General features: G+C 48.0%; 2 protein-coding genes across 2 annotated transcripts in view; one reads left to right on the top strand and one right to left on the bottom strand.

The window, feature by feature from the left end:
- The window catches only part of LOC127570745 (zinc finger protein 106-like), an 80,647-nt gene extending 68,859 nt beyond the window's left edge, over window positions 1–11,788 (top strand). Inside the window, 11 exon segments of the mRNA XM_052016547.1 lie at window positions 237–292; window positions 950–1,095; window positions 2,213–2,347; window positions 3,074–3,190; window positions 4,463–4,654; window positions 5,139–5,201; window positions 6,631–6,750; window positions 7,390–7,461; window positions 9,475–9,546; window positions 9,805–9,951; window positions 10,396–11,788. Coding sequence (XP_051872507.1) covers window positions 237–292; window positions 950–1,095; window positions 2,213–2,347; window positions 3,074–3,190; window positions 4,463–4,654; window positions 5,139–5,201; window positions 6,631–6,750; window positions 7,390–7,461; window positions 9,475–9,546; window positions 9,805–9,951; window positions 10,396–10,452 — 1,177 coding nt within the window. The 3' untranslated portion in view covers window positions 10,453–11,788.
- The window catches only part of heatr4 (HEAT repeat containing 4), a 69,302-nt gene continuing 67,207 nt past the window's right edge, over window positions 10,489–12,583 (bottom strand). Inside the window, exon 18 of the mRNA XM_052012619.1 lies at window positions 10,489–10,631. Coding sequence (XP_051868579.1) covers window positions 10,489–10,631 — 143 coding nt within the window. The remainder of the gene's footprint in view (window positions 10,632–12,583) is intronic.

Here is a 12,583-nt window from a genome sequence, read left to right as displayed (position 1 = left end):
ACTTCCCCCTCCCTCTCACCTGCTCCTCTTGCTCACCCTGCCCCGGTTGAAGTGCCCCCCTCTGAGCCACTGCAGAGGAGGGGTGTAGGGGTGTTGTCGCTGACTTCTGTAATTGGTGGATGGATGCGATGAGACAGGGTAGGCTGCAAGAAATGGGGATAGGTGCTCTGTATCAGGCTGTGACACCGAGTACCCAGCAGACTCATGTACAAACTGTCTTTTCTGTCTTTAAATAGTGTGGCTGAGACTCAAACTCCTGTGTCTTCACAGAGGGGATCGAGGAACACATCAGGTATCTACAACTCAGAACCCAGTATTCGTTCTGTGCACCATGTCCATCCTGTTCTGTCCTCATGTGAGCACCCACCGTTTTGAGTAATGTCTCATTCCTGTGGCCTTAGACAGGGATAAAAGCAGGACTCGGCAGTCGGACTCCACCCCCAGCCGCCTACCACCCTCCACAGCTTCTTGGATTGGCCCGCTGGACCCTGGGATTGGGAGCAGGGATGTACCCAGTAATAATCAGCAGGTTTGGTCCTGCACTTAAACTTCCCCTGCATGTACAACTCCAAGGACTAGAAATATCCTCACAGCATTAACCTTCGGTAAATCTGCTCCAGTTGCTGTAAATCTCTGATACCTAGCAGGTTCTGTGCATGGGTTACATGGTGCTCTCCTGCCTCCAGCACCCATCTTCTGGTATGTTGGTCACCTCTTACACACTGCTCCCAAACTCACAATTAGCCTTTTGCTGTAAATTCCTGCCAGAAGTACCCAGCAATGTTTGGTCAGCCTCGGCTCCTCCTAACTGCCTCAATCAGTGTGACATACAGGTTTCCAGGTTCAAACCTAACACAGTTGCAGCTGGAGTGGCTTCACAAGTGGGAAGGTTGCAGCTTGGTGAGGTGAGAATGTGGAATGTTACTGCTGACATGTGCCTCCCTCTTAGAAATGTCCTCTGATGACGGGGAGGAGGAAGATCCAACTGAGGGAGCATTCGAGGGTCACCGAGCAGCCGTCAGTGCCATGCAGATATATGGCGGCCAACTCTACACCTGTTCCGCTGATAAAACAGTGCGCGTCTACAGTCTGACGGTGAGACACGTCCAAAAAGACTGCAGTTCGTTTGTCGGTTTGTTTGGAGACTTTGTTTTCAAAAGAGATTTTGGTTGCTGCTTGTGAGGGTTGCTTTCAACAGTTTGGAGTTTTCCATGGCAGCCATAGGTGATTGAGGTTAGCTGTGAGAGAGTTTGGAAGCAATAGATTGTGCCTGACTGGCTTGTGGAAACAGCTGCACTTTCCACCTCCCTGTACCCATTCCATTAATGGACTCATCCAGTCCTTCAAACCACCCTCTGACTCCCTCCTCCCACAGTGGCTTGCTGGCTTCATTCACCTATTGCTTTAATTGTTCTTCCATGGAGGCCCTTTACCCTTCTCATGGTTCCCCTAGCTGTTAAGGATATGTGCATCTTCAAGAACCTTATCATCTGTGTTGTGTTTCTTGTCTTACAGTCAATCAGCAGAGAAACAGGCCCCTCAGTCCACTTTCTACACTAATCCCATTTTACCAGTACTTGGTGTGTGGTAGCCTTTGCCTTGGCAATTCCAGTGCTTGCCTAGATACTTAAATGTTGAGTGGAATACCAGTGGGCATAGTTTTAAGGTGAGAGGGGGAAAGTGATGAGTGAGGCAAGTTTACCAGTGGTAGGTGGTGCTCTCTATTTTTAAATACCTATGCTATGGGAAAAGATTCCTGCTGTCCACCCTATCTATGCCCCTCATAATTTTGTAAACCTCGAATGAAGTCCCCCTCAGCCTCCTCCATTCCAGGAAAAGCAAACCCAGCCTATCCAGTTTCTTCTCTTGACTGAAATGCTCCATCCCAGGCAACATCCTGGTGAATCTCCTCTGCACCCTCTCTAGTGCATCTAACTTTAGTAAGCTTGAAGAAAATGAATGCCTGTCATCTCAATTGTTCTCATCTCCTTCTCCAGTTTCCTTCAATTTGATTGTCAGGCAATGGATATTGTGTTAAGGAATTTGAGGAAGCATTAGATAAAGTGGCATATGAGAATCTTGGACCAGTCATGGCTTTGAGTTGCTGAGGATTTTGGACTGTTTCAAAAATGAAGCCCTGAGTTGCTTTTCCACCTAAATCACTTTGTTAAGTGCAACTTTGATCTGGGGGTTTGTGTTTGCACTCTTTCAGAGTCGGCAGCGTGTGGGTACATTTGAGACTCACAGTACCAAGGTGAACTGCTTACTGATTATACAACTGCAAGGAAAGACCGCGTGTCTGTACACTGGATCCAGTGACCATACCGTCCGATGTTATGATGTGAAGGTGGGTTGCAACAGTATCTTGTGGATTTATCAGCTATCTAATACTAACAGAGCTGCGAGTGGGCCTCAGGGTATAGTTAAACTTGACCCTACCCCTCATTCAGTTAAATAATGTCCGATCTGTGCAAGGGCCATGGCTCTAATTTACAGGCTGTGCCTGCATGTTGTGAATTCTACCTCCAAAGGAAATAGTTTCCTTCAACGCCCTCCACGCACAAGGGATTGCAAGGGTAGTCTATGTACAACAGGGGCAATTGAGAACTGGACATGTGAACTGTTCAGATTGATTCGAAGCCGTTGTGAGTCTGAAGTCTCTGGCTGTACTGCACCATGGTTACTGTGCCAGAAGCAACAGCAGCCCCCGGTCTGTGAACCATGTTATCCAGGAGATTGTGTTGAGACCACTCCAGCAAACCCTGATGCTTGGAGGGTGCATGGGCAGTTGAAGCTCACGATCTGTCCAGCTGGTAGTTATCACTGGCACCAGCACTGCCCAGTGTCAGACCTGGGGGAGAAGAGAGCCTCAAGAAATCGGTCAGCTCAAGGCACAGGTTTGATGTGCTCATCTTCCTTCCAGGCACAATTGGACACAGGCTACGTCGTATTACATATCCTGGAGGGTGTGAGGGGGTATCTGTTACCTGACCTTTAATTGTACACCTCAGGCATAACCTGTCCTGTTGTAACTGCCAGATCCCAGTGTAAACTCACCTTTCAATTTGAACAGACCAAAGTTCGTCTGGACCAGTTCACGTTGTCAGACCGCGTGCTGAGTCTACACAGTCGATGGAGAATCTTGTACGTTGGATTAGCGAATGGCACTGTGTTCACCTTCAGTGTCAAGGTCAGTTCCTGCAGACTTTAGCTGCTGTCCCCCCTTGTACTCCCATTACTGTTTGCTTCCATTTGGCACACTCACAAGTACAGTAAAACCCCAATAATCCAGCACCCTTGGAACTCTGGTACTGGACCAGCAGATTTTCCAGACTGTTGGAGTTCATTTCTCAACACACTTTTAATTCCCTTATTTTGTACATGTTACAGATAGTATAATAAATTTTCCAATTTATTTTAGAGGGAACAGGGAGAACAGGTCCCGGTGTGTTTATTGGGAGTGTGGGAACGGGGTCCCGGTGTGTTTATTTGGGAGCGTGGAAATGGGGTGCCGGTCATCTTACAGGAAGCATGGGAACAAGATGAATTGTGGCCACAGTGAGCCAGATGCTGAACTATTAGCATTTAGAGTCATAGAGTTTTAAAGCATGGGAATAGGCCCTTTGGCCTAACTCATCGATTCTGACCAACATGTCTTTCGAGCTTGTCCCATTTGAATGCTCTGCACTGTTGCCTTTTCCCAGTTTCCTCTACCTCTGGACCAACTGCAGGCAAATGGGACATGCTCAGGTAGGCACCTTGGACATCGTTCCCCTCCTCTCACTGAATCTTCCTTCCTCCCAACACACCATTGAAATTGTATTCTTGTCCTGACTCATTGGTGCCTCGAGCTTTTCTCCACATCCCCGTAATTAACTGGTTGTTGTCAGAGTTTGGGAGTCCATGACAGGGTGGGTTTGATGGGAACAGTGGTGTGCCTGGGTGGGGGTTCTGTGGCCAGGTAGCACAGGCAGGATCATAGAGTCATAGAGCAATACAGCGTGGATACAAGCCCTTCGGCCCAACAAGTCCATGCCAACCAGCTAGTCCCAATTTCCTGCGTTCGGCCCATATCCCTCTAAGCCCCGCCCCTCCATGTACCTATCCAAGTGCTTATGAAATGATACCACTTTCTCAACCACTTCCTCTGGCAGCTCATTCCATATACTCACCACCCTCTGTCTGTAAAAGTTGCCCCTCAGGCCCCTTTTAAATCTTTCCCCTCTCACCCTAAATCTATGCCCCTTATCTTTGGAGTCCCCATACCCTGGGGAAAAGACTGTTACTGTCCACCTTATCTATGCCTCTCATAATTTTAGACATTCCTATAAGGTCATTCTCCTCCACTCCAAGTAATAAAGGCCTCTCCCTATAACTCAGGCCCTCCAGTTCTGGCAACATCCTCGTAAATCTGAATGAACTCACTAGATCTGAGTCTTGTGTTATACTCTGCTGTTCTCAGAGTAACAAGCAGCTGGATATGTTTGACTGTCATGGACCACGGGCAGTCAGTTGTCTCGCCACGGCGCAGGAGGGAGCCCGCAGGCTGCTGCTGGTTGGGTCATACGACTGCACCATCAGCGTCCGTGACGCCAGGAACGGATTACTGCTCAGAACCCTGGAAGGACACACCAAGACAGTCCTGTGCATGAAGGTATGGCTGGATGGTGCTGGGGCTTTGAGAGAGGGAGCTGAGTGGCGCGCGCGCGCGCGCGTGTATGTGTGTGTGTGTGTGTGTGTGTGCGTGCATGTGTGTGCATGGGTCGGAGATGTGTGTGTGCGCGCGCGTGGCTCGGGTGTGTTTGTGTGTGCATTGATTGGGAGGGCTGGGGGTGTGTGTGTGGGTCAGGGGGGTGTGCGTGAGTCGGGGGTGTGTGTGTGTGTGGGGTCAGGAGGATGCATGCATAAGTGGGCTGCGGGGGGGTGTGGAGGGATGCGTGTGGGGCAGTGGGGCAGGTTTGGAGGGTGAGGATTACAGAAGGGGGATAAGTGCAGGGGGTGGGAGTGAAAGCAGTGAGAGCTGAGTGTGAATGAGAGTGCAGCAGGGGATGATGGGCATCCAGTGGTGAGTGGAAGTTCTGGTGAGGAGGTGTGTCGGTGGTTAGGGACATGTAATGATGTTTGTTGTGTATTTCCAGGTGATAAATGACTTGGTTTTCAGTGGATCCAGTGACCAGTCTGTACACGCTCACAACATCCATGTAAGTGTGTGGAACACAACCTGCCCGAACTGTCCCCTTCTGTTTACTGGCTCTCAGCTCAGTGAATTGGGACATTTATAAGTCATGGGCTGCTTTGTTTCCTCAATGTGTTTCTGGTTGAATGGGAGTCCTGTTTGAGTCGCTCCAAACAGAGTGGTGCCAGAAGGTGCAGTGACCATCCCCATGCCCCGCGCCCAGTGAACCTGCATTGGCAGGGCTCTGGGAAGACGTGCAAAAGAACTAGAAAGGGTGGAATCAAATTATCATCCTCGGGCTCTTTCCAGAATTCTGCAACTGTTCATAATGAGGTAAAGCCAAGGGCCACTTACTTCACTTTAAGCCATTGAACTGCTCAGTTTTAGTACATGCATGATATATGATCTGTGCAAATATCGTCTTCAAAATTAGTGAGAACATGCTGTTTGTTGGAAGTGATTTCATGTTTTGTTCAAATTACAAAACTGGAACACAGCCCAAATTTTATTTGGATAACAGTGTGTAAAGGGTCACAGAATCAGAGGAAGAGGAGCTGTGTGCGTTTGGAGTTTCTTGGACTGTCTGGTGACTGGTTTCTCGGCTGTGAAATACTTGCATTTCAGTTGTGTTTTTCACAATCCTCCAGACAATGAAGTAAACACTGAGTGTGTGGGAGTTACTGCATAGTTAAAGCAGCATCTGTTTTATCCACACAGGAAAAAGGTGGAGCTTTAATGGAGTAAACATGGACAGAGGGACATAATAGGAGGGCGGTGTGTGACAGTGAATGATGAGATGACAAATGGCTACTGGTACAAGGCCAAAGGGGAGAACTGAAGAACCATCGTGTAATGGGAACAGCAGGGTTCTGTTGGGGGAAGAGAAATGGTGGTTATGGCCTGAATTTGAACGCAGTGTTCAGTCTGGAGGACTGTGGAATGTGTACAGTTTCTGTGTGTTGAGCTTTAGTGTTACAGAGTAAGAGGGGTCACCATTGCTGATTGACTCCTCCAGTTTCTCCAGCAGTGTGTTTGTTGCTCTGTTTGACTCTTCAATCCGGTATCAACAGAAATCAGCATCTCTGGAGAGGGGTGGTCTTCACAGCTACTGAGTCGTCCTAGAGCAGCTGGAGGCCTTACAGCCCATTGAGTCAGTACTGCCTGCTAGTAGAGCAGTCCCATTCCCCTTCTCCTCTGTAACCATGTACATTGTTCTCTATCATGTGCCAAAATTGCTCCTTGCATTTATCATGTATCTGTTGCCTAACATGTTGCCTCACACCTGAAGCATTCAATAAAGGCAGCTTCCTTCTGTTCATCCCCTTCAAGGCAGGAGTTGGTTTGGGTGAAGTGGAGCTGATTGAGGTGTGGACATTGACCACACTGATTGAGCTGTGGGCATTGATGGTGTGTGTCCAGGTATGAAGTGAATGCCTCTTGCCCTTTCTTTGCAGACTGGAGAGTTGGTGAGGGTCTACAAAGGTCACAGTCACGCCGTTACAGTGGTCAACATCCTGGGCAAGGTGATGGTGACTGCCTGCCTGGACAAGCTGGTCCGTGTCTACGAGCTGCAGGTATGGATAGTGGTGTCTGCATGTCCACAACACTCTCTTCCACACCAGGCAGATGGCTCAATGTGTGACGTGTGGTCAGTACATGGACCTCAGCCTGTTCCTGGATCACAGCCTGGCACAGGGTGGTGACCAGGGTCCGCAGTTCTCCCCCTGACGTTGTTTGCAACTTGCAAGAGGTTCTGTCAGCTTTATCACTGATGATGTGGTTTGCTGTTTGGCTTTGTGGATGTACTGAAAACAGTGGTGAGGGGGAGGCAGTTTGGTGTAATGGGGCGTTCGTCCTTGACCTTCCTCAGACTCCTCCCTGGCCTGCTCCTTTAGTTCCATTACCCTCTCATCCCTCCTCATTCCTCCAGCTCAGCAGACTGCCAACCCTTCTGCTGTGACGCCCTTGGTTTCAGTTGTCATTGTCCTAAATGCTGAAATTACTCCTCAAACATTCTCAGCTGTCTTTGGAGATGTTCCTTGAAATGTGCATATTGCTGCCTCTAGTTGTCAGCGCTCCCTTGGCTCTGCAGCTGTGCAGCACCTCCCTGTGATCCTGGGACTTGTACTCGGTTTTTGATGTGTTTAGAAACTGAGGAGCCCGAGGAACAGGAAGTCTAAAAGAATTTAATTTCCGTTTCTTTTGCTGTCTAGTCCCACGATCGCCTGCAAGTGTACGGTGGACACGAGGACATGGTGATGTGTATGGTCATACACAAGAGCATGGTGAGTGAGCAGCAGCAGAAGGATCATAGAGTGATACATCACGAACAGGCCCTTCAGCCCACCAACTCAGTGCTGATCGTTAGGAGCCCATCTATACTAACCCCATTTTTCAGCACTTGATGCACAGCCTTCTGTGCTTTGGCAATTCAAGTGCTCATCCAGTTCCCGAAGTGCTCATCTAAGTCCCCGAAGCCTAACCATCCACTGTGTATGTCCTTCCAAAATGTATCACCTCAACTTCTCCAGATTAAATTCCACCTGTTGCTCTGCATGTTGTACCGTTATCTTAAGACTATCTTCCCCATCAACAACACCAATTTTCATGTCATCTGCAGATTGGCTAATCATACTGATATGATTTGAATAATTCATATTCAAATCGCTTATCTATACAGCAAGAAGTGTGGGTCTCGGCACCGATTTAGAACCATAGAACACTACACACAGAAAACAGGCCATTCGGCCCTTCTAATCTCTGCCAAAATTTTATTCCACTAATCCCATTGACCTGCACTCGGTCCATAACCCTCCAGACCTCTCCCCTCCATATATTGATCCAATTTATTCTTAAAGCTTAAGAGTGAGCCCGCATTTACCATGTCAGCAGGCAGCTCATTCCACACTCCCACCACTCTGAGTGAAGAAGTTCCCCCTAAACCTTTCCCCTTTCACCCTAAAGCCATGTCCTCTCATACTTATCTCTCCTAATCTAGGTGGAAAGAGCCTACTCACATTTACTCTGTCTATACCCCTCATAATTTTGTAAACCTCTATCAAATCTCCCCTCATTCTTCTATGCTCCAAGGAATAAAGTCCTAACCTGTTCAATCTTTCCCTGTAACTCACCTCCTGAAGACCCAGCGACATTCTAGTAAATCTTCTCTGCACTCTTTCAATCTTACTGATATCCTTCCTATAGTTAGGTGACCAGAACTGCGCACAATACTCTAAATTTGGCCTCACCAGTGTCTCATACAACCTCAGCATAACATCCCAACTCCAATACTCAATACTTTGATTTATGAATGCCAGGATGCTAAAAGCCTTCTTTACAACCGTCTACCTGTGACACCACTTTCAGGGAATTGTGTATCTGAACTCCCAGATCATCCACTACCACTCTCTGTCTTTTCCCACACAGCCAATTTCGAATTGATTTCTGTGGTACAGGTTTCTAATCACAACAACAACCCTCCACCATCACTGTTTGCCTCTTATTACCTATTTTAGATTCAACTCGCCAACTGATCCTGGATCCCATGGACGTTTTGGGCCAGTCTCCCATATGGAACCTTGTCAAAGGACTTACAGAAGTCCATGTAGACTACATCAATTGCACTGCCCTCACTGCCTCTTTGGAAGATTCAGATTGGTCAAACAAGATCTCCCCCTAACAAAACCATGTTGACCGCCTTCGATTACCCAACTTATCCCTGCTGTCCTTCTTGAATAAAGGTATCATATTTGCTGCTTTCCAATCATCTGGCACCTGATGGTGGCCACAAGGATTTAAAAGACAGTTTGGAGGGACAGGATTAATCTATACTTGGAAAGGAAGGAATTGATTGAAGATGTTCAACATTGTTTTGTTAGGGTGAGTAAACAGAATTCTGAGGGACATAGATAGGGCAGAGAGTGGGAAACTTTATCCCACAGTAGAGCTGTCTAAAACATGTCATGGGTTTAGGGTGAGGGGTTAGAGGAGTCTGAGGAAGAATTTTTTTCACCCAGAGGATGGTTGGAAACTGGACCGCACTGCCTAAGGGGTGGTGGAGGCGGGGACTGTCACAACATTTAAGAAGTATCTGAATGAGCCCTTGAATTGCCAAGGTATAGTGAGCTATGGACCAAGTGCTGGTAAGTGGGATTAATATAGGTAGCTACTTGATGGTCAGCATAATTGTGATGGGCTGAAGGGCCTGTTTCGGTGCTGTATACCTCTATAAATGCTTTTTCTCTAGAATGACAGCAACTTCAGATTGTTTTTGAGAAACTGCTGTTCTTTGCCTGCAGATCTACACGGGCTGTTACAATGGGAGCATACAGGCAGTGCGGCTCAACCTGATGCAGAACTATCGCTGTTGGGTAAGTGAATGGAGGCGCGGTCTGCTCGTTTCTCCTCAGCAAGCTGTGTTGGATCTCCTTTGTCGCCTTGTTTTTTTGGACTGCCAGAGCCTCCTGAGTTAGGCAGCACCAAAATCATGTATTTCAGAAGTGTGTGCATGTGGGAAATCAGAATTGGGTGTTTGCATGTCCAGAGGGTGCGTCTGCTGGTTCTCCCTCTTCCCCCTCCCTCTCCCCCTCTCTCACACCTGCTCTAATTTGGCCCCTGTTCTCCTGCAGTGGACGGGCTGCAGTTTGATCTTTGGAGTCTTGAAGCACCTGAAACATCACCTGCTGACTGACCACAACAGCACCTCTGTCCATACCCTGAAGTGTCGGTGGCGCAGCTGCGACGCTTTCTTCACTGCGAAGAATGGGTCCAAACAGGTGAGGGGGTTCGTGAAGGAGGGGTTGGGAATGTGTATGGGGGGAAGGGTGTATATGTGTGTGTGGGGGGAAGAGAGGGGAGGAGTGGATGTGGTGGGTATTGGAGTGTTCCCGGTGCCAGGGGTCCTCTGGGTGATGGGTTGGAGGGGTTAGTGGTGGGCTGGCTAATGGGTGGCCATGTGGGGCAGGAGGCAGGGGTGAGGGGTATAGGGATTGTATGTAGTGAGACTGGGAGGGGTGGCCAGGGAAAAGTACTTGAAGGAACGCCATGTGATTTGCTGTTGATCGTGAGCCAGCTGGCACTCTGGTACCTGAAGAGATTACAGGCAAAGGTAGTGCAGGGACTTGTGCAGAGAGGGTGTGGGGGTGGGGGTGGTGAGGGGTGAGGTGGGGTCATAGTTCACTCCCTTATTCCTTGGTGCTTTATCTTTTGATTTTCTCCAGGATTTTCCCAAGCACCTCTGCCAACATGCCGAGGAGAATAGCCACCTGGACCCATGAGACATTCGACCTCCTAAATTGGGAAGCAGTTTAAAACTACACAATGGTCTTTACGTGATCCGTTTCCATCATTCCGAGTTGACAGTTTCCGTGACCTTGCAGCAGATCCGAGTTCACACTTGGACTAAGTCCACAGTCTGTAGCTGGTCTGGATCTGCTGCTCTCCAACATGGGATACACTGCGTGAAGGGCAAACGTTGGCAAGATGGGACTTGTGAGAATGTGAAACGAGCGAAATGATGGGAGTACTGATGAGTGGCTGCACAGATGTGTGGTTGTGGCCGTGTCTGTGCCATCTGAGTATTAGTCCATGGATTTTCTGAATGAGGCACTCTTGTTACAGTCTCCTGTGATTCAATGAACTAACCGTGGAATCCTCACTGATTCCCCAATACCGGAGTTGATTATTTTACCTGGTGTTTTTCTCTGTGTTGGGTTGTCGGGTTTTTTTGCTTGATAATTCAACATCAAACTGCAAACAAACTTGTGGTTTCTAAATCTGTCCTGACTTTTTTTTTTAATGGCTGGGATGAATTTTGTGTGTGTGTGTGTGTGTGTGTGTGTGTGTGTGTGTGTGTGTGTGTGTGTGTGTGTGTGTGTGTGTGTGTGTGTGTGTGTGTGTGTGTGTGTGTGTGTGTGTGTGTGTGTACACGCACGCACTGTCTGTCAGGAGCTGTGACAGGAGGTTATAGAGCAGATAGCCACATTCTGCAGGTTTATTTTGTAATTTAATTCTGTAATTCTGCTGATTACAGCCGAGTCCTGTTGCTGAGATTTCCTGGTCTGGTACAGGGGCCGAGTGGCTCTGTAGCACTGTGTGATGCTTGCTGCGTAATAGTATCGATATATTTATTACCTTGTTTAAGTTGAGGTCTTGGCTAAGAATGTGGTTTGATTCTGGAAGTGGGTTGGGGAGTCCCACCTTGTGGTTCCCCACACCCCCCCCCCCCCCCACTTTTGTTTTAGGTAAAGATTGACTTTGTTTTCCAAGATCTTAAGCCAAAAAGTACCAATTTTGATAAGTGGACAAGGTGACAAGGAATGATCAGAATCGAGCTCTGTGGTGTGGGGCTGTATACTGTGCGCCCTACCCTCTCTGTGTATTGTGTGTGTGAGGTTCGGTGTGTTGTGTGGGCCATGAAACCGTGCAGAGTTCAGCCTAAGGCGACTTCATGTCAGAGTAAGGGCTGTCAGCACACTGTGGCCCTGAGCTGGCCTATTTTATATGCAGTAAGGCTGCAAGTTGTGAGAACATGATGGGAATGAGTATGTTTACAGTAAGTGATTTTACAATGATTAAAAATTAAGGATCTAAATAAACATGACTCCAAGAGGATGGATTTCTACAGTTGATTTGGTGTACAATGAGTTGTCCTTTTCCTCCAACCTCCCAACTTGTCCTAGTTTCTGTATTGTTGGCGTAAAACTCCATCAGCTGTGTTCTATCTAGACAGCCTGGCTCTCCCTTTCTTGCCAGGCTGGCTGGTGGGAAGTTTGTCGTGGACTCGAGGAATCAGAAACATTTCTATGTTCTTCTGAATTCCCTGGTCCTCCAGCACCACTTAAATCCAGGGAACCTCAGACTGGAGCTGCCTTCCCAAAGAATAGTCTCAATGCTGGAGACTGTCGAGAGGTACTTGCCAAACTTCATGTCAAGCTCACTGAACTGTATCTGTTCCCTTCAGGTGCCTTCCCTGGGGCCCTGGTGTTGTGGCAGGTGTGGAGTTAAGCTGGGCATAGTGATATGTACAGTAGTACATAGAACAGTGTAACACAGGAACAGACCCATTGGCCCACCATGTCTGTGCCAAACACGATGCCAAATTAAATGAAACATCTCTACCTGCATATGATCTGTATTCCTCCATTCCCTGCACGTCATGTGTCTGTCTAAAAGCCCATTAAACACCACTGTCATGTCTACTTCTAGACTGCCCCTGGCAGCGTGTTCAAGGCACCGCTCACTCTGTGTAAAAACAACTTGCCCCACACATCTCCTTTAAACTTTGCCCCTCTCACCTTAATGTACACAACTAAAAGTCACATTAACTTTCCCAATAGATCATGGGCTTGTGTGCCTTCTCTGGTGAATTAGGAGCCTCAGTTCTGCCTTGCTGCTGCAAGTCTCTGG

The sequence above is a fragment of the Pristis pectinata genome, chromosome 1, assembly GCF_009764475.1.
Source record: "Pristis pectinata isolate sPriPec2 chromosome 1, sPriPec2.1.pri, whole genome shotgun sequence".
NCBI lineage: Eukaryota > Metazoa > Chordata > Chondrichthyes > Rhinopristiformes > Pristidae > Pristis > Pristis pectinata.
The sequence above is the reverse complement of the archived record's forward strand: the minus strand, read 5'-3'. Positions and strand labels throughout refer to the sequence as shown.